The 27,976-nt window shown below is 41.2% G+C and overlaps 2 protein-coding genes and 1 long non-coding RNA gene across 8 annotated transcripts in view; 1 reads left to right on the top strand and 2 right to left on the bottom strand.

Moving 5' to 3' along the window:
• The window catches only part of trak2 (trafficking protein, kinesin binding 2), a 59,697-nt gene extending 58,612 nt beyond the window's left edge, over positions 1-1,085 (bottom strand). The window contains exon 1 of the mRNA XM_088606750.1: positions 969-1,085. The gene's annotated coding sequence lies outside the window, so the exon portion shown is untranslated. The remainder of the gene's footprint in view (positions 1-968) is intronic.
• Positions 1-25,987, top strand: part of stradb (STE20 related adaptor beta) — a 27,327-nt gene extending 1,340 nt beyond the window's left edge. Inside the window, exons 1-13 of one of the 5 annotated variants that reach the window (XM_088606776.1) lie at positions 709-1,084; positions 1,217-1,440; positions 1,577-1,650; positions 2,323-2,397; positions 5,138-5,240; positions 7,701-7,822; positions 9,881-9,989; positions 10,393-10,516; positions 11,187-11,358; positions 13,275-13,379; positions 15,123-15,367; positions 20,076-20,118; positions 22,440-25,987. In XM_088606776.1, the coding sequence (XP_088462902.1) occupies positions 1,639-1,650; positions 2,323-2,397; positions 5,138-5,240; positions 7,701-7,822; positions 9,881-9,989; positions 10,393-10,516; positions 11,187-11,358; positions 13,275-13,379; positions 15,123-15,367; positions 20,076-20,118; positions 22,440-22,595 (1,266 nt within the window). In that variant the 5' untranslated portion in view covers positions 709-1,084; positions 1,217-1,440; positions 1,577-1,638 and the 3' untranslated portion in view covers positions 22,596-25,987. Of the gene's footprint in view, positions 1-708; positions 1,085-1,216; positions 1,446-1,576; positions 1,651-2,322; positions 2,398-5,137; positions 5,241-7,700; positions 7,823-9,880; positions 9,990-10,392; positions 10,517-11,186; positions 11,359-13,274; positions 13,380-15,122; positions 15,368-20,075; positions 20,119-22,439 lie in introns of those variants that run through there. The other 4 variants (XM_088606772.1, XM_088606773.1, XM_088606777.1 and 1 more) reach the window with 4 other exon arrangements.
• LOC148648808 (uncharacterized) lies at positions 14,712-27,976 on the bottom strand. Of its 2 annotated transcripts, none has more exons than XR_015926468.1 (3): positions 27,737-27,976; positions 20,783-20,922; positions 14,712-15,344 (listed from the first exon to the last, which is right to left on the bottom strand). It is a non-coding gene; the product is annotated as an uncharacterized LOC148648808 (long non-coding RNA). The 2 variants fall into 2 exon arrangements; XR_015926467.1 differs by having other exon boundaries at positions 20,842-20,922.

Below are 27,976 nucleotides of genomic sequence, written 5' to 3'. Positions count from 1 at the left end.
CGTGATAGGGATGTGACACATGCGCCTCATCAAACGTCACGTTTGTAGAAATATAGACGTATTTAAAAAAATAAAATAAACCTTATGTTCTACCAGAATAATGCACTTCGTTAATACGTTTTTTTTTTGTATCTGCTCGATGTGAAGTGTCCGTTTACTCGGGTGTAAGATGTACGAAAACATATTTCTGACAATTTATCCCCACATTTCGGGATAAATTGATGTTAACAGAGGGAATTTCTCCGCTTGCCCGCGGAGGACGGTAGCAAGTGTGAAGAATGAAGAGTCCGTGTGTTATTAGTTACTGTATGTTATTTCACGTTCAGGTAAAAATGAGACTTCACAGTCGAGTTGAGTCCTGCCATCGTAGTAAACGTGAGTGTAACGAAATTGCCGGTGAGTTCGTTAAAGTGCATTTGCCCTTTATTGGCAGTGCTCTTCAAACTAGCTGCCCTGAACACAGACGAGAGAGCCCATGGGTGTGTGTTAAGTAAAATTCCTCTTCTGTCCTTGACAGGTGTAGTGTCCAATTCATTAACCCCAGAAAGGGGCTGCACTGTATATACATCCTCTATACCTACGCTACAGTTTCTTAAGCGCTGAATTCACCGCGACGGTTAAATTTAAGTGCGTAATACTGTAAATATGGGGACAGAAAATTGTCGTACTTTAATAATGCGTGACAACGTAATCGTCATTAGTGACACAATTCATAAAAGAGTGGCGCATTTAAGTCGATGGATAGATTGTAGTATTCGTGGGCCCACGTTATTCGTTTCCGAAATGTGAAATATAGTATTTTGCATTATTGAGTTAGTGAGATGACACCTAGACGTGTTTGCAAAAGGATAAACGCGATGCCTTCGGAATACCGAGTGGACTGAGCTCGCATTCTTTTAAAATGAACCGATTTTATTTCTACTCATATAACTTGATGAAACGTAGCACCATTGCAAAGGGACACTTACCTGTGAGACTATAAACCCGGAGATAATACACCTTAGTATTATACGGGGTTGGACTGGGAGAGAGTCGCCGGTACATTGATGATCTTCTCGTCGAAGCGGACTAGACTTGCTTATGTGTGAGGAAGAAAAAAAAATGGTTTAGCTTCCCAGGGCTGATGACGTGTTTCTATGTTTTATTTCATCACAGTTTAGAGGGGAAGGGATTTCCGATGCTAACGTGTCCTTTATTTTTCCTTTTTCTCTGCCAGGAATCGGCACAGCAAGGGAGCGAGAAACGTACAGAGCAGACGATAAACCCACACATTTTAATACTGCAGAAAAACTACTGGGACCGAAGATAGTCAACTGGATTCGGTGTTCTTAAGGTTCTTCCCTCAGGACACAAAGAATGTTGCTTCCTCGACCCGCAACGCAACTAAAACCTTCCTCTGAACGATCACTTTAACCTTGCTGACCACTTCAGAGCGGCAAGGTACTGTAAGTAGCCCAGGTTTCAAATTTGTTAAGAATGTGCAAGATGCAAATACAGTGATAACATACAACGAGGTCTCTTTTTTTGTGTCTCTTTATACTGGTCGCTGACTTTCACTCTTTTTTTTTCTTTTCAGCATTTGCAGCGGCTTATAATAAATGCACGAAGGTGAGGTGTTTGAAACTGTTAAAGGTTTCCATGTCTTTTTTGGTAAGGAGGTTATTTACTTGATCCCTACTTTTGCATTCGTGTAATATTGTTGCTATTGCTATTGTAGTAAATGTGTCTAAAATGATAGCAGGGTGAGAAGAACGCTGTCTGAATTAAAAATAACACAAAAACGAAAATATTCACTTATTAGTTTTACAGTATGCCAATTGTAAATGTGAGGCCCTCGGAAAAAAAATACAAACAATAAGTAATGATTTTAGCGCAATTTTCTAACAGCTCTTGGGTCTAAGGTTGGATTCCAGACTAGGGCGCCCACTGTCCCGAATTTGCATGTTCAACCCTTTTTTATGTTGGATTTCTCCGCATGGCGCCTTACAGAGACCTGGTGCCTATATTAATTGTCCTTAAATTATCCCTTTGAGCTTGTGTGGGCTCAGCAATGTCCTAGTCCCGTTTCTTAGAGAACAGGATCTAGGTTTGTGTCACCCTAACCAGCAATAAGCAGCTTTCTGACAGTGGATGGATTACTGTAATGTATAACAAGGTTTTGAGCTCGGAGTAAATTCTTAAATTCTAATAAGCCTTTATTAATAGCTCAGTTATAGCCACTTAGAAGTCATCTTGCTGAAAGCTGTTAATTACCCTAAAGTTAAAACCCTGTAAAGCTGTCAGCTGTGTGATGGGTTGCTAATGTCCCTTCTGTCTTTTTAGGACTGTTCCTGCATTTCACACACTGCGGTAGAGAGCATCAGCGTTGAGGACCGCTATGAAACTCATCATTTCCTGGTCAGTGCAAGACATCCATCTTACAATCAGATAATTAGCTTCCAGCTCCAGTGGTTATGCATATATTTCAAAACTGAGTTATTCTTATTTGATTGTAAAGATGACTTGATTATTACTTCCAGTTCTTTATGCGAGCCCCTGTTCATCCAGCTCTTTCGAGGTTGTCTGAAAACAAACCTCAAGTTAATTCATGCTAATCCTCTTTTGCAATAACCATATATTGGAAATACAGTGCCTTGCGCAGTTTTCACATTCTGTTGCTTGAGAGCTTGCAGTTATGATGCTTTGAAGTAGTAGTTAATATTTGTTGTATACTGAACCTGCTCCACACATAAATATTCAAATCCTGTGCTGTGGCAAACCTAAATCAATTTAGGTGACCATAATGAGCCAGACAATTACCTTCGTGGCCTGTGTCCATGTGCATTAGTAGTGGTTCACATGATTTCAGAAGCTTCTGTCTCTGTAAGGACCAAAAGTCCGGTAGTGGATTTCAAGCAAGGATTCAACCAAGACCAATGAGCAATTAAAGATTACTTTGTGGAAAAGGAAGGAAAATGAGAAAGGTATAAAAAACGAAAGAGTCTTAATATCTCTTTGAGCACTGTGAGGTTGCTCATTAAGAAGGGGAGTGTGTATCATACAACTCAGTCTGCCTAGATCCTGCAGTCCATCCTTAGCTGAGCATCTGGGCAAAGAGAAAACAGGTTAAGAGATGCGATATATGTACAGAACATGAGACAACAATATCACAGTCACTCCACAAAGAAACAGTGTATGGCAGAGTGGATAACCTATCTCATATCCTGTGTGGAGTTGTTTTTTTTGTTTAATGGTCAGACAATATTGGAACATACTGGTCCATATATAGAGCATTGCACTTGACGCAAACCCAACATAGTGCACCAGAAAGTCAACACCATCCTTATTTGTAAGCGTGACGGTGGCAGCATTATGATATAGCTTCTCATTAGCAGGGACTGGCAGACTAATGGAAACATAGATGGAGCAAAGCACTAGCACATTTTAGAGGAGAAACCTGCTTCAGACCTAAAACTGAAATCCGCAGGACAATGATCCAAAGCTACACTGCGGTAGTTTTATAAATAAGAACGTAAATGTCCTTGAGTGGCCCAGTTACTGTCCTGACTTGAAACCTATAAAGAATCAGTGGAAAGCCCTGAGAAGTGCTCTGCCCATAGGCAATCTCCAAGCAACTTAAGAGAGATTTTGGCCAACAGCTGTCACCCTGCAACTCACATCTGGCAACCCACTGAAGCTCAGCAGGCGTGAGCCTGGTCAGTACCTGGATGGGAGACCTCCTAAGGTTTGCTGCTGGAAGAGGTGTTAGTGGGGCCAGCAGGGGGCACTCACCCTGCGGTCTATGTGATCACATTTGCTAGGCTACCCCTTAAAATTTTCTCCATGAGGAAACGGCTCATTTTCCATTATTGGTCTACGTCTAGGCCAGAGTGGATTTTGTGCCACTGTCCCTTGGCCATCACCAGTCCCGGTTATGCGACTGTATTTACATTAGACAGACATTTACTAGTTATAAACTACTGTTCGGTATATATTGTACTGTCTGTGTATGCAAGTATGTAGAAAATGATCAAGTAGTAACTGTGTGAGTTTGTGTAAAATCTGCATTTTAGAACTGTTTCATCTGTTTATATTAGTAAGCACTTTTATCACAACACCCAGTTGCACCTGTGGTGTTGATTTACGGAGCCTGTGAATAGAACTGCTGTACCCGAAAACTGGCAAAACAGACAAATGAGAGAAGCCTCCTGAGTGGCTCCATCAGTGGAGAAGTTCACTCAGCGCATTTTGAGCTCTGTGGGTAGGAGTTCAACAAGACATGGGTCATGTCACTAGCCAATAGTACCCAGAATTCCCCCGAGCTGCGGCACACGATTGGCTGGTTGCTGTCTAGGGTAGGGCGGAGTTAGTCGTCTTGGCAACCACAGCGGCCCCTGTGGCCTGCCGTGCTCTAGCAGGCAGGCGCTGCTGTCGGTGAGGGAGGCACTTCTCCCCCAGGCAGTGCTGAACCTCTGATACCGTGCTGTGCGGCCTGAAGTCTCAAAAGACGAGACAGGAAGAACAAATTTGATATTCCAAGTCTGGTGGGAAAAAAAAACGCTTGATGAAAAAATTGTATTCTTTGCTCTGCAATGGACTGGCATGCCTTGCGCCCATTGCTTGCTGGGATAGACTCCGGCTCCCCGGTGACTCTGGGTTGGAAAATGCAGGGATGGATGAAAGTGAAGGTGTACAGGGACTAGGAACCTTAAAATTCAAAAGTTGTTTAGGGCTTTAAGCTTTTAAGAAAAATCTGGACAAAGTTTAAGTTGGGATAGGCTGTTAGAAAAGGGATAGTCATATGAAGTACAGAATCCTCAGAGTCAGGAAGAACGTGAAGATGCTCACATAAATCTTCTTGTACTGAACAATACTGCAGATGCAATCCCTTCCCAAAATGGAAGAAAGATTCTTATAGTGTCTGCAGAAAGTTCTCATTATAATCAGTTGTCAGCATAATTTCCACAGATTCTTAGCTATTATGTTGAGAAACAAGATTATCTGTTTCCTTCTGAAGGATATATCAGAAACAAATGTGTCATCAATGTTTTCCGAGTATGTGCATGCATGTATTTGTGTTTGCAACGATAAAAACAATAAATCTGAACTGTGCTACGTATGTAATACTAGCAATTTAAAGACTGCTGCAATCTTTCAGGCCCATGAGTCACCATCATGTTCCCTACCAAGGACAGTGGCCAGTGAGGAAATGACAGTGTTTTCTAGTGATGCCAACCATTACGAACTGCTTTCAGAGCTGGGTGAGAATCTACTATATTTGCACTTTTTTAATTGATGCTGTTTTATATGTGCAGAGGAAAATCAAAAGTTTTTTTTTTAATGCAGTCCCTTTGGATCATGATGTAACACCTCAAGATGTCCAGTGAAAGACTCTTTAGAACAGGCCAAAATAGATTGATGACTCCTTGTTTTGACAATTTTGTACTTAAAAGGAGTTCATATTCCATTCACTGTAAGGCTCCTAAGACAGCCATTTATTTTTATTTTAGGCTTCCATCTTTTCAGTCTTTCTCTGCTTATTATTTGGTTAGATAACTAATTTGCAATGTTAGAAAACATCTGTTTCCTAAGTCACAGATGACTGATGAAGAAGTATCAGCAAAGGATCACTAAATCTGATCAACAAGTTTTCATCATTTAGAGATTGTGTACCCATAAAACAGTATGTAATAAAACCCTGTTTTGCAAAACATACACTTGTTGTTTTAATACATCGCATCAATGCAAAACATCAAGCGTTTTTGGAGAGATAATTATTAATGTTTTGGAACATTGTTGTAAAACATTCAGATTATGCACAGGAATGAACCAGTCAGATAACTCCTTTCAAATCCAAATCAGTTTTATATTTTTCTGTAGCTCCCATCTTATGACAGAGTGCTTTAATGCCTGTGTACACAGACTATACACACATGGTAAAACAATACCAAAAAAAAATCAAAAGAAAAGTAATGCAAGTGAATGTAAAGCAGTTTATTGTGCCTTAGAATAACAGTATAATCATCATGCACATATGGGAGAAATCAATAGCTGTTACCTTTTTTTCTGTGCACTTAAAGGAGGTTCAGTGAAGTTAATTCCATTTAAGTCAACCTATTTTGTACATAGAAGAAAAACATAGTACAAACAAAAAGGCAAAAACTTGGTTCACTGCGTGGTCAAGCTGTAACATTTACCTGATCCTTACAAAGGACACTCTTAATCTGCTTAACAATACAGTTACCACTCTGGTCCAGTGAGCCACTGACCACTGCTATGTACTTTTACTTTGCCTACCAAAGATACCTATAGGCATATAATACAGCACAGACAACCACTGATCAGTGAGAAATGAGTACCACCTAGTGTTCAGTATAGGGATAGTTTTTTCATACATTTGAATACATTCTACTGACCTTCAACACATCAGTTCTGTTTTTTTGCAAAACATCCATCTGTCATCTGTCGTGTGGATTGATCTTTCACCTTCAGTCTACCAAGTTGCATTGCTTGTGCTGTAGTCTGCAGTATTGACGTACAATTCTAGACGTACAATGTGGGTACTCACTTCTAGACGTACAATGTGGGTACTCACTCCCAAGGGTACAAATCAGAGCTTAGTACTTCACAAGGCAAACAATTAGCTTGTTTATAAATCCATATAAAAACCAGTAGAAATGTAAAGACCGTAGATTAAAATATAGTTGCCTGTTGCAAATTGGATGTCTGTTTCAAAATAACGTAATTAGGTGAGATTCCTTTGAAAGTTCTATAGGCTTACATTCATTTTTTGGGTCAGTTTCCATTGTACTGTATTTCTGTTTCTTCATCATTCATGTAAGTATTTCTTTTTTTTACTGTTATTTCTGTCATATGATTTGAAGAGTTTGTTTATATTTTGTCTGTTTGCATGTACACTACAAACTCTAAGATGAAGAAAAATGATCTGTTGCTCATGTTCAGTGCTGCCAGCTGTGTGGTGCTCATGATTGCAAAAGCCGCCCAAAACCCTCCTGAAATACCCACCACATATTCAAATATATTGTATCCCATATGTGATACTGGCTGCGATGGACAAGGTGTGCCCAATTGCCCCACCTGCTTGGCAGGATAGGGTCCGTCTCTGCTGCAACCCTGTACTGGAAGAAGCAGCTAGAAAATGGATGGATGTAATACTGTTGATACCACTGTCACACAGATTAGAGTTTCCTGTGAAGCGAACTAAGGGGGGATATTAACTTAAACTGCTGGGTTGTGGGCAGATGGATTAAATCACCAAGAGTAAAGTCCTCAAACAAAACACAGCAGTTTTCCCCTGAAGTAATCTTTGAGATATTCCCATTGCAGATCACCTTCCAAACCATTAGGGTTGAACACTTTCTGTATTTGATATGTCGAGTGTTATATCTTTCTAAGGAACAAGTAAAGGTTTATTCCATGCTGAAAAGGGAAGAAAGGAAACACAACATTTTGGCTGTGGAGGCTTGTTTGGGTGTGAAGTAAAACATTTCTTCTCTTTTCAGCATGGAATAAACCTTTACTTGTTCCTTTGCAGCCTATGCATGCTGATGCAGCTCTCTACTTGAATTATTTATTTCGACTGTATGTGTCAGACCTAGGCTATGTCAGACCGACTCCTTTGTGGTAAATGGCGAATATCGCAATCATATGACAAAGCTGAGTCCTTCATGTTCCAATGTTCCCCTCCATCCTATTGACAGGGAGGGGGTTCAACAACCTCAGGATGGTGTGTATGGCCAGGCACAAGCCCACAGGGAAACTGCTGGCGCTCAAGCAGACAAACCTGGACAGGTGTACTGAGGAAGAGCTGAGGTTGTTGTTGGTGAGTGCCATGGAACTGAAACTCCTGACCGTAATCGGAGTAATATGCTTGAGGTTCAATGTCAATATACAGTTGTTTGTTACCCTCTAGTTGTTACTGTGGTTGAAGCTCGTCTCGTACCCAGTCCTAATTGAAAAGGAGTATTTTAGAAACCAAGTCCTTGGGACAGCCTTTGTGTCATTGTGTTGCCCCTGACTCTGTTTCATTTGCTTTGACCTCAGTAAAAAAAATTCAGAAAATGATTCACTTCTTAAATCAAATAGCCAGTTCTCGTTTTAATAAATACTCTTTTATATAGGAAAATCTACTGGTGCACACAAGAAAACCAGCATTCATTCAATTAATTTAACAACATACAGTCATGCCTTGTTATACGAGCTTAGTTCGTTCCTCAAAAACTGCTCCTAAGGTGAAAATTCGTATAAAGGAATTTTAACTCCCGTTACGTCCCATGTTATTATCTCCAACCGGTTCCATAACTCAAAAATGTTCTTTCAAACACTCAGACTTTTCCTTATTACAAAACCGAATGATACCTAAATATGAAGACAATAACATTCCTGGTTAATTATACTAGTAACATGCCTAATGTCTTCAGCCTTCGTTACATTGTTACCTTTGACAACAAGGCCCAGTAGCTTGTTTCAGATTCCCACAGTCCTTAAAGCTTTTCATCCCAAAAGATTCCAGATTTGTCTGGAGGGAGGTACCCCTTTCACCCTGCCCTGAAGTGCTACACCCACCCTGGTGACATTTGGCACCAGTGATAAGCTTGTAGCCTCTAAACTGGACAGATCGGGTTGAAAACTGAGAAATGAATAATGCACCCTTTAAATAAAGGGAACGTTTAGGCTAACCTAACTTTGAAGGCCAATTATGAGCCCAGAAATCCTGTATTCTTATTTTTTTATTTCCATTGTATGCTTAAAGGGGGAACTGTAGTCCCAGTTTCTCAGACAAATAAATGTATTGATGTTATAGACAAATTTTACAAATTTCAAAATAACCACAAAATCGTGAATGTTGTGAAAGTACTGTAAGTCACCATGTTGTTGCAAACCCCTGGTCTCACCACGGGTGAGAGTGAGAGTTCCCACGAAGTGTGACGTGGTGCGGCCCTTCCTGCTCACTAGTCTCTGTAATGACTAATGTCTTGCAATGTACAAGTGAATAAGTACAGGTTGTGCGGTAGATATTTCACCGCAGAAATATTCCAACGTGATCTGCATGCAGAGCTAACACGTAAGTAGTATTTTTCAGCAAAAGGTCTTGAAATCGAGAGCAATACTTCTTTGGATTAAAAGAGATGCATTCACAAGCTTGCTTGTTTACAGTGTCATAGAGATGCATCACATCACCAGAAGTTTTGTTTGTCTCATTCTGAATCGCAGAATATAGCGCTACTCATACCTTAATCTATTTTGTGATGTAAATCGGAGGTTTTACATTTATTGTGGTTTCAAATGCACTCATCAATGCTAATTCTTTCTAACCCCAAAATATAAAAATAGCGTTTCAGTTCCACTTTAATGACCAGGACATTGGTTTAATGTCTCATTTGAAGGATGGCTTCTCTAACAGCTGTGTCCTGACTGTATAGTGAAGGGGACACTATAACGTAAAAAAAAGGCACCATCCTTCAACTGACACGTCAAACCGAGGCCCTGATCCTCTGTGATCATTAAAAATCCCAGCGTGTTTCTCGAAAAGAGTATGGGTGTTACCCCAGTGTCCTGGCCAAAATGTCCCCTTCTCCCTACCTGTGGCCTCCTAATAATCTGCATCTGTGAATTCTGTTCATCACTCCATTCTCCTCCCCACTGACAGCTGGTGTGTGGTGTGTGATACTGGTGCAATTTGGATACTGTCAGATCATCCAGGTGGGGCTGCACAAGGGAGCCCCCATTACCTGTAAAGCATTTGGGAGTGGAGTGTCCAGAAAAACACTATATTGTATAAGTGTGATTACAGTATTTATTTATAGCTTTTTTCATGTATCGTGGTTATAAGGCATCAATTTCCCTGAGGCACTAATTCCCTAAACTTTTTCTTTCCCAGAATGAGATTCTGCTGTCTCGCCTACTCCGCCATCCCAATCTCCTGACCTCATCCTTAGTCTTTACCTCCTGTTGCCAGCTCTGGGTCATCACACCTTTGATGGCCTATGGTGAGTCCAGCGCTGAATTGTGCGGGAGCCAAGTGTGTGAAACATGGAGGGCTGTTTTTTGGTGGCTAAGGTTTTGTGTAACCAAAGAAGCCCACAAAATATTTCTGCATAAAAAGTTAATTATCCATTTAAGTGAAAAGAGTGCTAAGGGTTGTTACCGGTTTGAAAACCTTTCACATTTTGGAGAAATAGGTGGCATTTTATTGGGAGTTTTGAATAGGTGCCATAAACATTTGAAGTCTTTCTAATTACTCGAGCAAGTGAGAAAAAAAATAAAGTACGCCTTCATCTTGTGTTGATGGAAATAATATGGTGCCAGCTTGAGATATAATAAATGTACATAGTTTATCTATTATTGCAGGACTATACAGTTAAAATTCTACTGTGTTTATTCTTTCTCTAGGATCTCTAGATAATCTTTTGCAGACCTATTTCACAGATGGAATGAGTGAATCTCTCATCGCCTATTTACTGCACGGAGTTTTGAAGGCACTAGACTACCTGCATCAAATGGGCTACATTCACAGGTAACCTAGGAAAATATGAGCAATGAGAAAAGACTGCATAGCTGTCTTCAAAACAGTGAATAGTTCTGAAGTGATTATTAATGATTTCCATATTTTGCAGCTTTTTTAGGTGCATGAAAGTGTCAGTGTAAGACAACTATAAGAGATGTTGACAATAGAACTGTGGAATACATTGGTTTAAACAACTTGAAATACATTTGTTTAAAAAAAAGAGAAAGTGTTTTTATTAACCCCAAAGGGCTTTTACTTCAGCAGACAGCATAAAGAAAACACACAAAAAAAAACAATACACAAACATGAACAAGAGAATCAACTGTTGATCAAGGCTGAACAAAAGAGAACTTGAACCCCCTTTCACATGTCTTTTTAGGAAAGTAAGTACAATGGAATTAGATTCCCCAGCAAAGTAATTAATTTGAGAGTGTACTTCAGCTTTTCAGCAACAGTTAGCGACAACATGAAATGTTCCCCTGCGTATTTCAGTACCATTCCTCTCTCTTTCACAGCTGAAAGCCTCAACGAGCCAAAGCCTTATTTTTTTTCTATTTCCTTCCAACAATAGTGTCAACCTGTATGGATATTTTTGGGCTAGTCTGTTTTAAATGGCAGTGAGTGACCAGTTGCACCATTTCAAAGATATTGTTTTTGTCCTGTTGAACTTTCTTGTCAGGAGTGTAAAAGCCAGCCACATCTTGCTGTCTGCTGACGGGCGAGTGTATCTGTCTGGCCTTCACAGTCTCTACAGCATGATGAGAGACGGGAAGAGGTCAAAGTTCGTGTACGAATTTCCACAGCACAGCTCTTCACTACTGCCATGGCTGAGTCCAGAGCTCCTCAGACAGGTGAGACGCACATACCCAAACACATTCAGCTCATATTTCAGACAGGAAGCACTTTTTTTACAAAAAGAGTTGAGGGAGTTTGGAACAAGATCCCCAGCCATGCGTTGCAAAGGGAAGCTCTGTCTTTAAAAGAAAGTCCAGATGAGAACTTTCGATGAATGAGCCACCAGCAACAAATAAGCTTGATGGGCTGAATAACTTTTTTTTTCAGAATCGTTCTTCTGTTGGCACCTCAGCTTTGTCTTTCAGATTTTTTTTCTTTTATAAAGAAACTGATAAAAAACGTTGTAGAATATCCAGGTGGGATTATTTGAACTGTGTCTGGTGTCATGCTTTTTTTGTTCAGAATCTGGGAAGAAAACAGTGAAGTGACTCCATGTATTACATGTTTTGGAAATTATGAATTTTTTAATTTAGCATGCGTTGAAATCCTAGTGCTCTGACAATAAACGCGTTGAGGGTAAAGCAGTTCAAGTAGGTAGCTACATCAGCATGCGTAGGCTGCAAAGGAAAAAGTACAGGGTTTAATCCAGGGTGAAAAGAGAAGAAAGGAAACGCAACGTTTCGGCTGTGGAGCCTTCTTTGGGTTCCAGAAAGAGAGGAAAGTCAGCAGCTGATATAGCATAGGAGAGCAAAAGCTGGGGGCGTGGAGGAGGCGGGAGCAGGGGGGAGGCAGAGTGGGCACTGAGGTGGTGCAAAGTCGAGAGAGGTGAAGAGAGGGGTGAAGTCAAAACCTGCAAATGAATACAGAGGATTAGAAGAAAATGTGTCTGTCATTGAGAGAAGGGGGAAGGTGTGAACCTAGTTTCAGGATAATTTTGGTTTCGGGTGTCTTTCTGCTATAGGAGTTGAGAAACCCTTCTTTGAGAACGCAGACGGAGAGATCAGTGTGACCCTGTCTGTAGATGGCTCTGTACTTGAGCTCCAATCAAAATTGAAAAACCTTGGGGTTATATTCGATTCTGGCTTAACATTCGACCCACATGTACAGCATACTGTCAAAACATCTTTTTTTCACCTTAGAAATATCGCAAGACTACGCCCTATGCTATCATTAACTGTGGCTGAAAAGCTGATCAACATATTTGTATTCTCTCGAATTGACTACTGCAATGCTCTGCTCCCTGGGGTATCTAAATCTACTCTGAACAAGCTGCAGTATGTCCAAAATTCAGCAGCCAGAATCCTGACCAGATCTAGTGCAAGTGTTCACATTACTCCTATCCTGGAGTCCTTGCACTGGCTTCCGGTCAAATTCCGCGTAGACTTTAAAATCCTCATGCTCACCTACAAGGCTTTACATGGCTTGGCACCTCAATACCTGTCTGAACTTTTATCGCCCTACTCCCCACCTCGCAACCTCCGCTCTTCAAATTCTGCCCTCCTTACTGTCCCCCATGCCCGTCTACATTGTATGGGCGACAGGGCCTTCTCCTGCTATGCCCCCAAGCTCTGGAACTCCTTGCCCAAGGATATTAGAGAGTCACCTTCTCTAAACTCCTTCAAATCCAGACTCAAAACCCTCCTTTTCAGAAAAGCCTTTACTTAACTGGTTCCATTCTTCACCCCTCTGCTCTTCTTAATACCATCTTCCACGGTCTCCTCTATTGTTATTGTTGTATTGCTGTAATTATAATTGTGTCCTGTCTTGTGAAATTTTTCTTATTTATTGTTGTAGTCTTCTTATTTATTGTTATTGTCATCCTGTAAAGCGCTTTGAGAAGCCACCTTTAAAGGCGCTATATAAAATAAAGTTTATTATTATTATTATTATTATCATGGCCATCAGAGGTTAAATGAGAAACTCTGGGCTTGGAGAAATCTTTGATCTTCACAGCCCTAACATGTTCTCTGAAGCGGTCTCCGAGTCTCCTTCCTGTTTATGTTGAGGGTAAATCGTGCTGCTCTTTCTTCAGGATCTGCATGGGTATGATGTGAAGTCTGATATTTATAGCCTGGGGATCACTGCCTGTGAGCTGGCCAGTGGGAGAGTTCCCTTCCAGGATATGCACCCAACTTTGGTAGGACTCTTCCTCTTCCTTAACAACCTCACATTCACACACCGGGCTATTGTATCTTGGTCACTACCACTGTCCTTGCTTTATTATGCCAAATGCCAAAGATTCGTAAGCTAACACTGTCGATACACTGTGTTGTTACAGTATCAAACTGAATTAACTACACAATGGCATGAAGAGGTTTTTGTAGGTGGCCTCGTGGAGTATTAAAGATATTCACACTGGCAAGAAATAAAAGCAAAAGGCAGAAATGTAGCTCTGCTAAGCATTCCTGTAACGTGATCTTCTTTTCTGGAGTCTTTAAGGTTTTTTGTCTGGTAACTCCTGGTGCACTACTGCAATTGCAGACTTAACATTGTACTAAAAGCTTAGTGTCAGTGTAATGTCTAGGGCAAAGGACTACTGTGTCTGCTGGTTTAAGCTTTTTACTCAGCTCCACATTACCAATGCTAAATGAACTGCTTGCTTGTTTAGATTGTAGGATTGTTTCTACACTCAAGTCAGTCCAGATTTTCAAAAATGACCTGTTTTAAAGACATTGTTTCCAGCCAGTTCAGCATACAGAACTTATAGAGCCTATAGGCAATGTGGAATATGGACATGAATAGCTGCCTATAAAAATATATTTCATGTGCTGTCTCATACTTAGGAGCAAATGATCTTGTTATTATGAGAAAGCACGCTTAATCTCATTTTGAGATAGCAATGATCATTTGAGTATAGACAATGACATTGTGCAATGACAGCACCTAGAAGCTACTAATAGCTAAGCTGGAACTGTGGGTTTAATGTTTGTGACAATGTCCAACACTGCAGAATGTGCCCGCACTGTCATTCCACTGTGGCTTAGTCATAATGAAATGTTACAATTTGTACCTTATGTGAACACAATCATAACCATGAGAACACTCACATTTATCCATAATCAAGAAAGGGTGTACCCTGCAATCAATTCCACTGTTTTTGGACTTAAAGTATACTGGTGATTCTAGCTAATTATTGTATGACAATTGTGCTACAGCATGATTATCACATAAAGAATGTGAAAATGTACGAGATAATTTTTTCGAAATTACAAGATAGCACATGAGTTATTTTTTTTTCCTTGATAGTAGCAATGTTCTTTTGTAGTGTCGCAGTAATTAGGGATCAGTCCAGGGATCTGGACTGGACTCATAACTGGAAGGTTGTGGGTTAAAATCCCAGATGAGATATTGCCATGTCCCTCGACAAAGTACTACATCGCAATTGTTGCTCTAAAATATCCAGCTGTATAAATGGAAACCAGTGTAAGCTGCTTAGGATAAAAGTCCCACCCAAATAAAACAGTAATAGTAACTTTAAGCAATCTCTCCTCATCTTGCTTGCCTTTATTTCTTACTCAACAGCTATTAACAGATGATCACTTTATGAAGTATAGACACAAGGTGTGAATGACAGTGAATCGAACAGGCGCGTAAAGAGAGTTTTGTTTTGTTTATACTGGGTAATATTCCATACGTCTGAATTAACACCAATTCCAAATCCTATTTAGCATCAGAAGAGCTGAAAGCCAATTTCAAAATTTGTCACAGGTAGAAAATTTACAGCAGTGAGCTTGTAATAAGAGCTCGACTGGAGCAAAAAAACCCAGAACCAGGTTGTGGAACCACAGCTCGAGGGGCAGCGTCTGTGGGGTTAATCGTAGACGCTCACTCCACTCCTGCTCTCTCGGTGGTGTTGCTAACTGTGCCGGTTTTGTTCCAGATGCTGCTGCAGAAGCTCAAGGGATGGCACTGCTGTCTGCTGGATGTCGCGCCCTTCCCCCTGCAGGGGCTGGGGTTGAAGGCGTCCCGTTCCGGGGTGGACTCGGGAATCGGGGAGAGTGTGGCCACCTCCAGCATCATGAGGACGATGACCAGCGAGCGTCCACAGAGTCCTGCTCCGAAGAACCACTCTGCTCTCCTGCACCACCTGGTGGAGCTGTGTCTGCACCAACAGCCAGAGAAACGGTACATGAGCTAACCTACCTAAAGCATTTTTTCTTTCCCACTTAGATATTTGATTTTGTTAGAAGGCTTAGGGGGCGGCGCAGTGGGTGCAGTGGTAGGCATTGCTGCCTTGCAGCACTGGGGCCCTGGGTTCATTTCCTGAAGTGCTAACTGCATGGAGTTTGTATGTTCTCCCCATGTTCCCACGGGTAGCAGCCAGCACCTATATCACCCTGCGACTCGCAACTGGCAGCCCACTGAGGCTCAGCAGGTGTGAGCCTGGTCAGTATCTGGATGGGAGACCTCCGGGGAAAAACTAAGGCTGCTGCTGGAAGCGGTATTAGAGGGGCCAGCAGGGGGCGCTCACCCTGTGGTCTGTGTGGGTCCTAATGCCCCATTATAGTGACAGGGACACTATACTGTAAAAAGTGTCCTTTGGATGAGACGTAAAACCGAGGTCCTTACTCTCTGTGGTCATTAAAAATCCCAGGGCGTTTCTCGAAAAGAGTAGGGGTGTAACCCTGGCGTCCTGACCAAATTCTCCCCTGGCCTTTGCCAATCATGGCCTCCTAATAATCCCCATCTATGAACTGGCTTCATCGCTCTGTTCTCCTCCCCACTGAAAGCTGGTGTGTAGTGAGCATACTGGTGCACTTTGGCTGAAGTTACATCATTCAGTTGGTGCCGCACATTGGTGGTGGCTATGGGATTCTCCATTACCTTTAAAGCGGCTTGAGTGGAATGTCCAGAAAAGACCTATATAAGTGTAAGGAATTAGGAATTATTCCCACAGTCCAAAGCCAATAGTGGTTGGTTAACTGACTTCTGTGAAAACTGGCCCTGGTGTGTGTGTATGTTTATATTTGCGTCTGTCTGCCCTGCAATGGACTGGCATCCTGTCCAGGGTGTACTCTGTCTTGTACCTGTTTCTTGCCAGGACAGGCTCTGGGTCCCCTATGGCCCTGAATTAGAAAATAGGATAGATAGAAGATTAAGCAACCAAAAATATGGAAGCACAAGTTTTTATTTAGAGGCAAGGACATCCTTCAGTACGAACACGAACAACACATCCCTGCCTGACGAGCTGAACCACTTCTATGCCCGCTTTGATGCTCTGAACACGGGCACTGCCGAGAAGACCCCAAGCGTGCAGGGCGAGTTTGTTCTGAAACTCTCAGAGCAGGACGTGCAGAAGACTCTGAGCAGGGTGAAAATCCGTAAGGCTGCAGGGCCTGATGGGATACCACCTCGCGTCCTGAGGACATGTGCAGCCCAGCTGACCACAGTGTTTACAGACATCTTTAACTCCTCCCTGTCACAGTCCATGGTCCCCACCTGCTTTAAAAAAACCACTATTGTTCCAACCCCCAAAAAGACAAAAGTGACATGCCTGAATGATTACCGCCCAGTAGCATTAACATCTGTGGTGATGAAATGCCTGGAGAAGCTGGTGTTGTCACACATCAACTCCTCCATCACAGAGTCCCTGGACCCCCTGCAGTTCGCCTACCAGAACAACAGATCAGTGGATGATGCTGTCTCCCTGGCTCTGCATACAGCCTTGGAACACCTGGACACTAAGAACTCGAACTCGTATGTGAGAGTGCTGTTTGTGGACTACAGTTCAGCATTTAATTCCATCATACCCTGTCAACTGGTGACAAAGCTCAGGGGATTAGGTCTGTGCAACTCTGTCTGCAACTGGCTGCTGGACTTTCTTATCGAGAGACCACAGGTGGTGCGGATAGGCAATAAAACATCAACACCACTCACCCTGAGCACTGGAACCCCACAAGGCTGCTGTCTGAGTCCAAGGTTGTACTCCCTATTTACTCACGACTGCACAGCAAGACACAGCAATAACCGCATCATCAAGTTTGCCGATGACACCACTATAATAGGACTGATCAGTGATGATGACGAGTCCACTTACAGGGATGAAGTTGTACAGCTGCTTAGGTGGTGTCATAGCAATAACCTGGACTTGAACATAAAGAAAACGAAAGAGCTAATAGTGGACTTTCGGAGACACAGGCCACACACTCACAGCCCACTCAGTATTGATGGAACGGAAGTGGAAACAGTCACCAGCTTTAGGTTTTTGGGAATTCACATCTCTAAAGATCTAACCTGGACTGTGAACACTGACTCTATCATGAAGAAGGCTCAGCAGCGCCTTTATTTCTTGAGGTGCCTCAAGCGATGGGGGATGCCAACACATGTGTTGGTGAACTTCTACCGCTGCACTATCGAGAGCGTCCTCACCAACGGGATCACCGTGTGGTATGGCAACACCTCTTCGCGAGAAAGAAAGGCACTGCAGAGAATGGTCAATATGGCCCAGAAGATCATCGGCTGCGGTCTCACCGAGATTAAACAGCTCTATGAGGACCGCTGCCGTGGTAGAATTCTGGCCATCACAGAGGACAGTCACCACCCAGGGCATGAGCTCTTCACCCCACTGCCCTCAGGCAAGAGATATAAGAGCATACGGACACTTACCACTAGATTCTTCAATAGCTTCTATCCACAAGCAGTGAGACTGGCGAACACATTTAGCCATCCCCCTCGGACCACACCTACACCATCACCATCTACCTCATTGTAATTTATTAATTGTACGTCTCCAGTCATTGTTTACACGTCTGTATTGTTTACATTCAAACTGTCTGCATGTTTACTTGCACATTGTCTATTGTTTGTTTGTACATTGTCTTGATGCACCGTTTGCACTTTGTTTTGTTTTTTACACTTGTTTTATAATCGAGAGACTTTCTGTAAGTAAGAATTCCATTGTACCAGTACCGGTTACATATGGCAATAAAGTTCAAGTTCAAGTTAAGTTCAAGTTCAGTATATTCCTTCTTTTCTGAAAGACAGTGTTCCCATCATTTCACTTGGGAGATTAGTTGAAATAGAACTGTAATAATAAATAATAATGATAATAATAATTGCTTACACTTATATAGCGCTTTTCTGGACATTCCACTCAAAGCACTTTACAGGTAATGGGGACTCCCCTCCACCACCACCAGTGTGTAGCCCCCACCTGGATGATGCGACAGCAGCCATAGTGTGCCCGAACGCTCACCACACACCAGCTATCAGTGGGGAGGAGAGCAGAGTAATGTAGCCAATTCATAGATGGGGATGATTAGGAGGCCATGATTGGTAAAGGCCAATGGGAAATTTGGCCAAGGTAACACCCCTACTCTTTCCAAGAAACGCCCTGGGATTTTTAATGACCACAGAGAGTCAAGACCTCGGTTTTACATCTCATCTGAAGGACGGCGCCTGTTTACAGTATAGTGTCATTGTCATTATACTGGGGCATTAGGACCCACATGGACCGCAGGGTGAGCACCCCCTGCTGGCCCCACTAACACCTCTTCCAGCAGCAACCTTAGTGTTTTCCCAGGAGGTCTCCCATCCAGGTACTGACCAGGCTCACACCCGCTTAGCTTCAGTGGGTTGCCAGTTGTGAGTTGCAGGGTGATATGGCTGCTGGCTGTAGGGCAGTAAAGGATAGTTTTAAAGGTTTCTTGTTGCATGTTCCTTGGTGGTGACTTCTTTTAGCCTTGTTCCATTCCCCTGTCAAATGTATCTGTAGTTTGCCATGGACAAATCAACTGAGTTATGAAAACTATACCGTGAGCCCGTGAACTGAGGGATTCACACATACAGACCTGAATAATAACAGTTCACACCAGAGGGCGCTGTTGATCCAGTATGACCGTCGCTTGTGGTGGCTCGCAGGCATGGAAGGATAGCTGCTTGATTTTTTGTAATAAAGCTGAACAACTTGAACTGTTGTACTTATGGCGATATGAGAAAATGTCTGTATAGTTTGTGTTGGGGAAAACATCTTAAAACATCTCTTGTACACTGCAGTAATAGTAAGTCTATGTACTTTTTTCACATTAATAATAATAATTATAATAATAATAATTGCTTACACTTATACAGCACTTTTCTGGACACTCCACTCAAAGCACTTTACAGGTAATGGGGACTCTCCTCCACCACCACCAGTGTGTAGCCCCCACCTGGATGATGCAACAGCAGCCATAGTGCACCCGAACGCTCACCACACATCAGCTATCAGTGGGGAGGAGAGCAGAGTAATGAAGCCAATTCATAGATGGGGAGTATTAGGAAGTCATGATTGGTAAGGGCCAATGGGAAATTTGGCCAGGACACCAGGGTTACACCCCTACTCTTTTCGAGAAACACCCTGGGATTTTTAATGACCACAGAGAGTCAGGACCTCGGTTTTACGTCTCATCCGAAGGACGGCGCCTGTTTCCAGCATAGAGTCCCCGTCACTATACTGGGGCATTAGGACCCACATGGACCGCAGGGTGAGCGCCCCCTGCTAGCCCCACTAACACCTCTTCCAGCAGCAACCTTAGTTTTTCCCCAGGAGGTCTCCCATCCAGGTACTGACCAGGCTCACACCTGCTGAGCTTCAGTGGGTTGCCAGTTGTGAGTTGCAGGGTGATATGGCTATGGCTATATTACAATTACTCCAACTAATTTAAAGCTAAAGCAGCAGAAGCAGTTTAGTGACTCTACATACAGGAGTGAACCTTTGGTCAAATTGTGGTAATTCTGTGATGGCTCTATTCTGAATACGTATCTGAATACTTTAGCACCAAACATAAAATCACTTTAATATCAGCGATTTACAGGAGTGAATAATGCTGCTTCATTATTTTTCCTTATGCAGCCCTTCAGCAAGTACCCTGTTGACACACGCCTTCTTTAAACAGGTGCGTATTTAATTCCTAAACCTTCCAACACAAGAAAATAAAAACACAGGCACTTCAATCCATTCTGGTACTGATTCCATTTTAGCTGATATTCTAATTCCCTTGACAGCTTTCTCTTTTCCACGTCACTGAAAATGAAAGTTGGCTTAAAAAAATATTGTTATGAGAATCGAAAAGGAAAGCCAAACATCCTGCAACATGAATGGAGTGGGAAAAGAGGAAAATGCAAAATGATGCCAAGATATCAGCCAATCAGTGTTTTTTTCTGTAAAATAAATGAGGAAGATAAGAAAAAATAAATGAATTAGTGCAGTCAAGAAAACAAAAACCTCCTGTTAGCCCGGTTTATATTTAGTATGGAGAAAAGGTAGCTTTAAAAAATACATAAATGATATGGCCTCCTGAGTGGAGAAGTTCACTTAGCGCAGGTTGGGTAGGAGTTCAACAAGAAATGGGTGATGTCACTCGCCAGTAGTACCCAGAATTCCCCCGAGCTGCGGCACGCAATTGGCTGGTTGCTGTCTAGGGTAGGGCGGGGTTAGTTGTCTTGGCAACCACAGCGACCCCTGCAGCCTGCCGTGCTCTAGCAGGCAGGCGCTGCTGTTGGTGAGGGAGGCACTTCTCCCCCAGGCAGTGCTGAACCTTCTGTATGGGGCTGTTCTACCTGTGGTGTGTTAAAAGGCGAGTGGCTCGAATGTGGGTGGGTTGGAGAAGTCTTCTTACAGTCTGTCTCTTCTCGCTTCCTCGTTCCCTCCTGTGTGCAGTGGGGATCAAAGCTCAGAGCCAAGATGTGAAGAAGACAACCTAATTATTAAAGTTAAAAAGGAGATAAACATACGTGTTGAAGTTAAGAATATCGAAGTCGCCAAGTGATTTTTTTTCCATTTTAAAATATTACTGATGCATCAAACCCATTGTCATCTGATAGAAACCAGATATTTCTTTAGATAAAAAACTGGAACATATCTTAAATAGAAAAATGGGGCTGAAAATAGTTACTAAAATATAACGTCTTTCTTCCATAAAAGCATTCAGTTTGAATATTCAGGTGTTGTTTAAGAAATGTCCACTTTAAAAAATATGTAGCCGTAATTCTGTAATTCAGCGAAATGGGATAACATTGATGGGAAGCCTCTGTGCACTGATGCAGCCACTTAGATTGCTTGTCAAAACTCGTCAAGATGATGTCACCAGGAATATACACCAGACATAGACGATCGGTAGGTGGCACTTGTGGTGCTTTAGATGTAAGTGAAAACATTAACGTCTGTCCTCCTTCTTAAATATGGAATATTAATAGGGAAACGTGTAACTTAAGGGAAGTTTTGGTAGGTGAAAATAAAGTTTCCAAACATCGTTAACGATATGAATTTGTGAATATAGATTTATTTAGCTGGTTGTGGTAGGGTATTCCACTTTCTTGCTAAACATCTGCATCAAATTCTTTGAATTCTCGGTCACTTCTGGTTGTTTCAGAAATGGTTGGCGTGCTTGTTTTAACTACATTTTGCTGTGGTGATGGTAGCAAAGGAAAATGACCAGTTTGTAGCCCACAGGAAGGGCAGCAAGTGAGATCCCAAGACTTGATCAATGTAGCTCCATGCTGTCCAGTTGCTACCATGACTAAACATGTAGTGCTGTATCGACTAGACCACACCATCACACTTGGCCACCCCCATGGACTTTAATATGGTTTTGTCACTCGTGATTAGATTGTAATCTAACATTGATGGACTATGTTTATCTAGAATATTTTGTCAGGTTAGAAATTTCAGGTTGTGGACACCATAGATAGCACATACTGATGTAGCCCAGATCCAACATACTGATAGCACTAAGGCTTTGTTCTCTTCATCAGCAAGATGCAGTGATTCCCCTCTGTGCTTTTCATCAGGTTCAATCAACTTTTTCACAAACAAGGTGATTTACTCCTGTGCAACAATCAAAGACACTTGAGTGTATCTTGGTCAATCATAAATGACCAATCTAAATCCCGCTAAAACATTCAGTTACTATACAAATTCTATATAGTTTATATTCTTAAAAGCATATATGCATTCAATTCAATTTAGTTTATGTTTATATAGCGCCTTTCACAGTAAGGTTGCCCCAAGGCACTTAACAAAGATGTGTGACAGTACATGACATTACAGTACAGAAAGAGAAAAAGCCGGAAGACAATGGAGGAGAGGAACCAAAAACTCCCCAGTAAGGAGAAAAAAAACCTCTAGGGGTCCAAGGTCATATGCATGAAAAGAGTGGTCCGTTTCTTTAATGCTAACATGATACATGTTTTGCTTTGTTTTTCTTAATGGTCACAGGTAAAAAGGCACACAAACGACTCCTTTCTCAGCCTCATGTACCCTGCTCTACCACTAACAAGTACACAGGAGATGTCCAGGACATCACAGACTGCATTCCAGTGCCATTCCATGGCCTCTCGGAACGGACAGGATGGTGTGTGGGATTTCTCATAGGAAGCGTCACAAGAGGAGCTGAGAAAAACAACCCAAAGATGTGCCAAACACCGACAGCACTGAGTTGTATCAAAAGGTTTCCTGAACTTTTTTTTTCAGTTGCTGTTATTAATATTTTCCCAGTGCCACAGGTTCGGCGATACAAACCATATCCAAATGCATTTTCTACCCGTTGTATAAAGAGCAGGTCTTTCTCATATTGTTCTCCTATTTCTCAACTTTTGAAAAGCTTAGAAAGTAATAACGTTATTCAGTCTGTTTTCCACAGAACAAGCTTTTTTTTTTGTAAATTGCCTATGTGAATGCAAAATGATATCATAGAGACCAAACAATGGAAAACCCATTTAACGCAAAATCAGAGGAATTAAGACTTGACTCAACTAAAGAAAGAAGAATACAAATGATTCAGAAAACTTCCTATACCAGAACAGGCCCCTGCCTTCAGGCGGAGCTCGTTACAGGCCCATCTATACATAACCTTTTCTCACCCCCCATGTACTGCACATTGTTTCTAATCTATAACTTACAACACACTCTTCATAGGCTCCATACATACCTAATTCACTCACAGTTTTTTCATTTCAAACACAAACGTCCCATACACCCTACGCTGTGAGAGATTCGGGAATGGACAGGCTGCCCGTGCTTATTTTAGGGTACAGAAGTGGATTTCCTTACTATGCTTATGGCACTCTGATCCTACAGCCGCAAGTTCGTCACTCTGTTGAGTGACCTTTGCAGCCAAATCATCTAGCTTCAGTCATTCACCTTGCCTTCTCTACAACAACCACAGCTCCCAGTCTCACCCTTGCCAGTTCCTTTCTTTGTCCCTGAGGAGGAGTCCCACTAGACACTAATCTCTGCCAGAGAGCCAGGAACTGAACAGGTACATTCTGCCAATCTACCTGGACAGATCTGGGGAGCTTGCAGCCACATTTCCTGCTCCCTGGTCTTCAGCCACAATTTTTCCATCTTCCCAAGCATTATGAGGCAGGAGACCAGTCGCTGTCCAGATGCAAGCCCTTTTCTGTCTGAACACCTCTGGGCTTCTAGATAGTCATGTTGTTCTTTTCTGGGTGAGAATGTCTGTGACTGACAGCCCCTCAGCTATCCAGGCCACGCCTCCAAATCTTCTATGACCAACAGCCCCTCAGCTATCCAGGCCACGCCTCCAAATCTTCTATAACCGACAGATCCTCAGCTATCCAGGCCACGCCTCTAAATCATCTGTGACTGAAAGCCAATCAGCTATCCTGGAACACACCACTGAATCATCCGTGACCGACAGCCCTTCAGCTACCTCAGCTATGGTCCCAGTTCACTGCATGTAGGAACAACTTGTTTGCCTGTGGCTGGAAGGTTGCAGGTTCAAATCCTGCAGCCAGCAGAGGAATCCTACTCCGTTGGACCCCTGAGCAAGGCCCTTAACCCCAGCTGCTCCAGGGGTGCTGTATAAATGGCTGACCCTGCGCTCTGACCCCATGCTCCTTTGTCCCCATCTGTGTGCCTGTGTGCCTCATGGAGAGCAATCTGGAGTATGCAAAAAGACAAATTCCTAATGCAAGAAATTGTATATGGCTAATAAAGTGATTTTATATTGTAACACCTTGAAAACAACCAATACAAGTTGTTCCCAAGTTATTGATAAACATAACCAGTAGACATGGTAAGGCCATCCCACAGTGACTCCATATTCTCATCTTGGTTGGCACAGAGAAGTGCCTCTCCTGGTACAGCATGCTACAGTCTGTACGGATCACAAGTTTCATGGTTGCTTGTTATACATGTGTTTGGACAGATGTGTTTGTCCAAGTTTGTAATTATAGTGGTTATTAAGTGATGGAATAACACACATTATTATGCATTTAGAATTAGTATTTTCTGAATGGGATTCAAGAAAGTGATAAATCTATGACCTGGATGGTTGAGTCATGGCTCTGAAACATTTAACAACTGATTAAACAACTATAACGTATATTGACACGGGCACCACAATATAGAAGTAGTTTCTGTTGCATATAATTCATTTTCAGAAAAGTTGTTTAGTGTTAGTAAAGGTTGCAGCGATTACATGTCATTTTTGATTTTAATGTTAGTCTTTAGTCTTTGAAAGTGGACAAGGTTTGATTTGTATCATTTGTATAGAATTTATAAGGAGACTGTGGAGTTTTCTACCAGAACTTTAATGGGCGAAGAGTTTTATAACTTTATAAACACCAATGAAAAATGTACCGTTTTCAAAATGAAAAATAACTTTTAAAGCCATCGTGTTTCACACTTTGGTCTTGGGGGTCGTGTTTTTATGAATCATAAAAAAAACTTGTATGTGTAAAAAGACATCAATAGTAAAAAGGACAGAGTTGTTTTTTTATTTGAGTGAAAGCAGTAGTTGCCAATAACCTGATGCCATTTTGTTTCCCTTAGTTTAACCAAACAAGGTCCCCTCTTGGTTACTCTCCTTATCGGTTCAGGACACAATTTCATCTAAACTACTAATACAAATTTGTAGTTACAGCCACTTACACTTGGCTGTGCCTTCCTTAGAGTGATGATCAATCTGAGGAAGATGGAATATTCAGTCAGAAAGAAATACAACTTTATTCATTTTTGTGTTTGCTCTGAGTGCAGGAGTCACAGCCTTGAAATTGTCATTGTGACAGTCTTCCAGATTTGTATTTGAATATTTTTAAATAGGTCTATGTAATTGCAAAAATTGCTGCCAACTATCCATGGTGTGAAACCTACAGTATTTACCACTGCTAGCACATTTTCTGTAATTCTACATCTTCGGTGACTAGTGAAATGTCCTACGCACTTTGAAGTATCAAGACAAAATGGAGATTTAATGTTTTGCTGGCAGGTGTTTCGGAACTGAATATTTGTAGAATTTCATCAACATAACAGTTACCAGTTCATAGACGTCTGTAGTGTCTTTTTTTTCTCATTTCACTCGAGTTCTTAATTATTTGATTAACTGGAAAAATGTATTTCTATGCAGGGCCCCAAATGTAGTGTATGGAGCTGCATCTTGATTCGAGTGCAGTTTTTAAATAAACTGTGAATGACCCTGAAACTTTCTAGAGGTCTTCATACAAACTGACGTTTGTTTTTGCCTAGTCTGTTTGTTCCGTGTAGTGAAACAAAAATGCTGTATGTTTTTGCCCACAGTTCAAGTGGGAATGTGGATTTTCTTGGTTTTATTGTTTAAAACTATCATGCAGGTTAATACAGTATACTGTAATACCTATTTTTGTAGTTTTCATCTGTGGTATTCTTCACGTACAGTACCCACAAGTGGATTATGCTGAATGATTAAATTTTAATATTCAATGTTAAATGTATAAAATATAAAGGAACATTTTTCAAATAAATCAATATTCGGTTCCTATGAATTGTGTGTATTGTATGTGTGTCATATATTGTATTTTAATTCCCACCTGTCATAAGATTATAAATGAAGAAAGTAATTTTAAAAACATTTTTTATCACCAGAGTGGTTGTGTAATTCAAAGGATTCTTAAAAACTCATTTTTATCTTGGTTTCCACTTTTAAATGTAATAATTTTATAAGCACAAAAACAACAAGTACAAAATCCCCAATTGTAGCGTTATTAAGTTGCAGAACTGTATCACAACAACATTGAGCAGGCAATTCAGCCAAACATCAGCATCAGCAACTGAATTTGTCACAGACCTAAATTTCAACTTGAATTCTGCAAACTCCTCCCAAAAAAGATATAACAAATTTACATACTGTTTAAATTTCCCCACTTTGTTTCTAGATCTCGCTGTTTTCAAAACAAACTTTTTTTTTAAATTGATGCACGTGAACAAGAGTCAAGGTTTAGAATACGTCCATAAAAAAAAACAGGTTCCCAAACCCTCCTGGCTCATCTTTGTACCTCTGAGCAAATTTGGAAACGTGGGGGAGGTAAAGTCGTGCTCTGGACACGCGTGGCTGCTTCTGCAACTGGCTCCCTATATTGATGATGCAACTGACTGACGACAGCAGCAGAGAATGGATTCTGAAGTATACAGAAGTATGTTGTCTCCTGATGAAGAATGTTTCCATATTTAGAGGGTGGAACTGCACCATGCATCATGGCCAATGCAATCATGAAGTTCATCTCAAATAAAAAAGTATGACGTAGATTGCCCAAGTCAGCCTTCACATTTAAACCAAATGTTTAAATGTGAACAAGCATTTTACACGCTCAAGAACCTACAGTTTTTCACCCCAGTAAGAGCACCCCAAGAACAGGCAAGAACTCTAAAAGTGTCAGCAGCAGAGCATCAGAAGTGATGGCTGAAGTATTGTGAGCTCAATGGGTCCTAGACCTGAAGTAATCATTGCCTCAGAGGGATATGCAACCAAATACTGACTTACTGTACATTCTGAAATTAAAGTTAATGTGTACCAGTAAAATAAAACCAAAATCACTAGGCTGAATACAATGTACTAAATATGTTTGTTCTAATATGATATTGCATACACATGGATTTAATAAAACATATATCGTAACATTGTGTATCTTTTCTTTTCAGCATGGAATAAACCTTACCTGTAAGACAAAAATGATTTTGACCTGTATTCAGTTCCAGGTCTTCTGGACTAAGATTCTTTTGTAGCAGTCTAGTATAGTGTATTGCAAGTGTATCACCTCAACACCTTTGTGCTCAATGCAAAAATAAACAGCACAGGATATGAAGACAAACAAGGTATTTGATGATGATTTTAGCACCAGTGGAACTGGAACAAGGCATGTCTAGGTGAATTATTTTGTCTTCCATTTTTCTGATGTGTGATTTTGCAGAATTCATTTACAGTACTAGTTTGTTGTATGATTTGGTACACAGCAAAAAGAAGCAACAGTTTACATTTTTACATCATTTTGAAATTTGTTTATGTACAGTCCCTAACTCTATCATAGATACTGGCCTTACCAAAAACAGTGTGGATTGTCCATTAAGAGACATTGCTGATAATGCTGACAGATAACAATTGTTATACTAAAAATGTATTGGTAATGACAATGCTCTAAAGCTTTTAATTTGCCTTTAACATCTAATTTTTGACAACTTCGTTGCCAGAAATATTTTATGGACCACTAGTTTCTTGAGCTATCTTTTTGGATACTCACCAGCCACAACACTTTTGTCAGCTATCTCCATATGCATTAAGGAATGTATAAATCCTAATCTCTACTTTACATCTTTCTTTCCATTAGCAAATTTTAAAATCTGAAGGGATTGAATTTTGTGCATATTATGACCTTACATTATGACAAAGGTACAACAAAACCCAATCAAATTCAATTTAGGATCAAAGCAGAACTATAAAAGAAGGGTGAAGTCACGAACATTTTATGATGTCATAAATG

This window comes from Lepisosteus platostomus, chromosome 14 (genome assembly GCF_059453375.1).
Source record: "Lepisosteus platostomus isolate fLepPlt1 chromosome 14, fLepPlt1.hap1, whole genome shotgun sequence".
Taxonomy (NCBI): Eukaryota; Metazoa; Chordata; class Actinopteri; order Semionotiformes; family Lepisosteidae; genus Lepisosteus; species Lepisosteus platostomus.
Note: the sequence above shows the minus strand (reverse complement) of the source record. Positions and strands in the feature narration are given on the sequence as shown.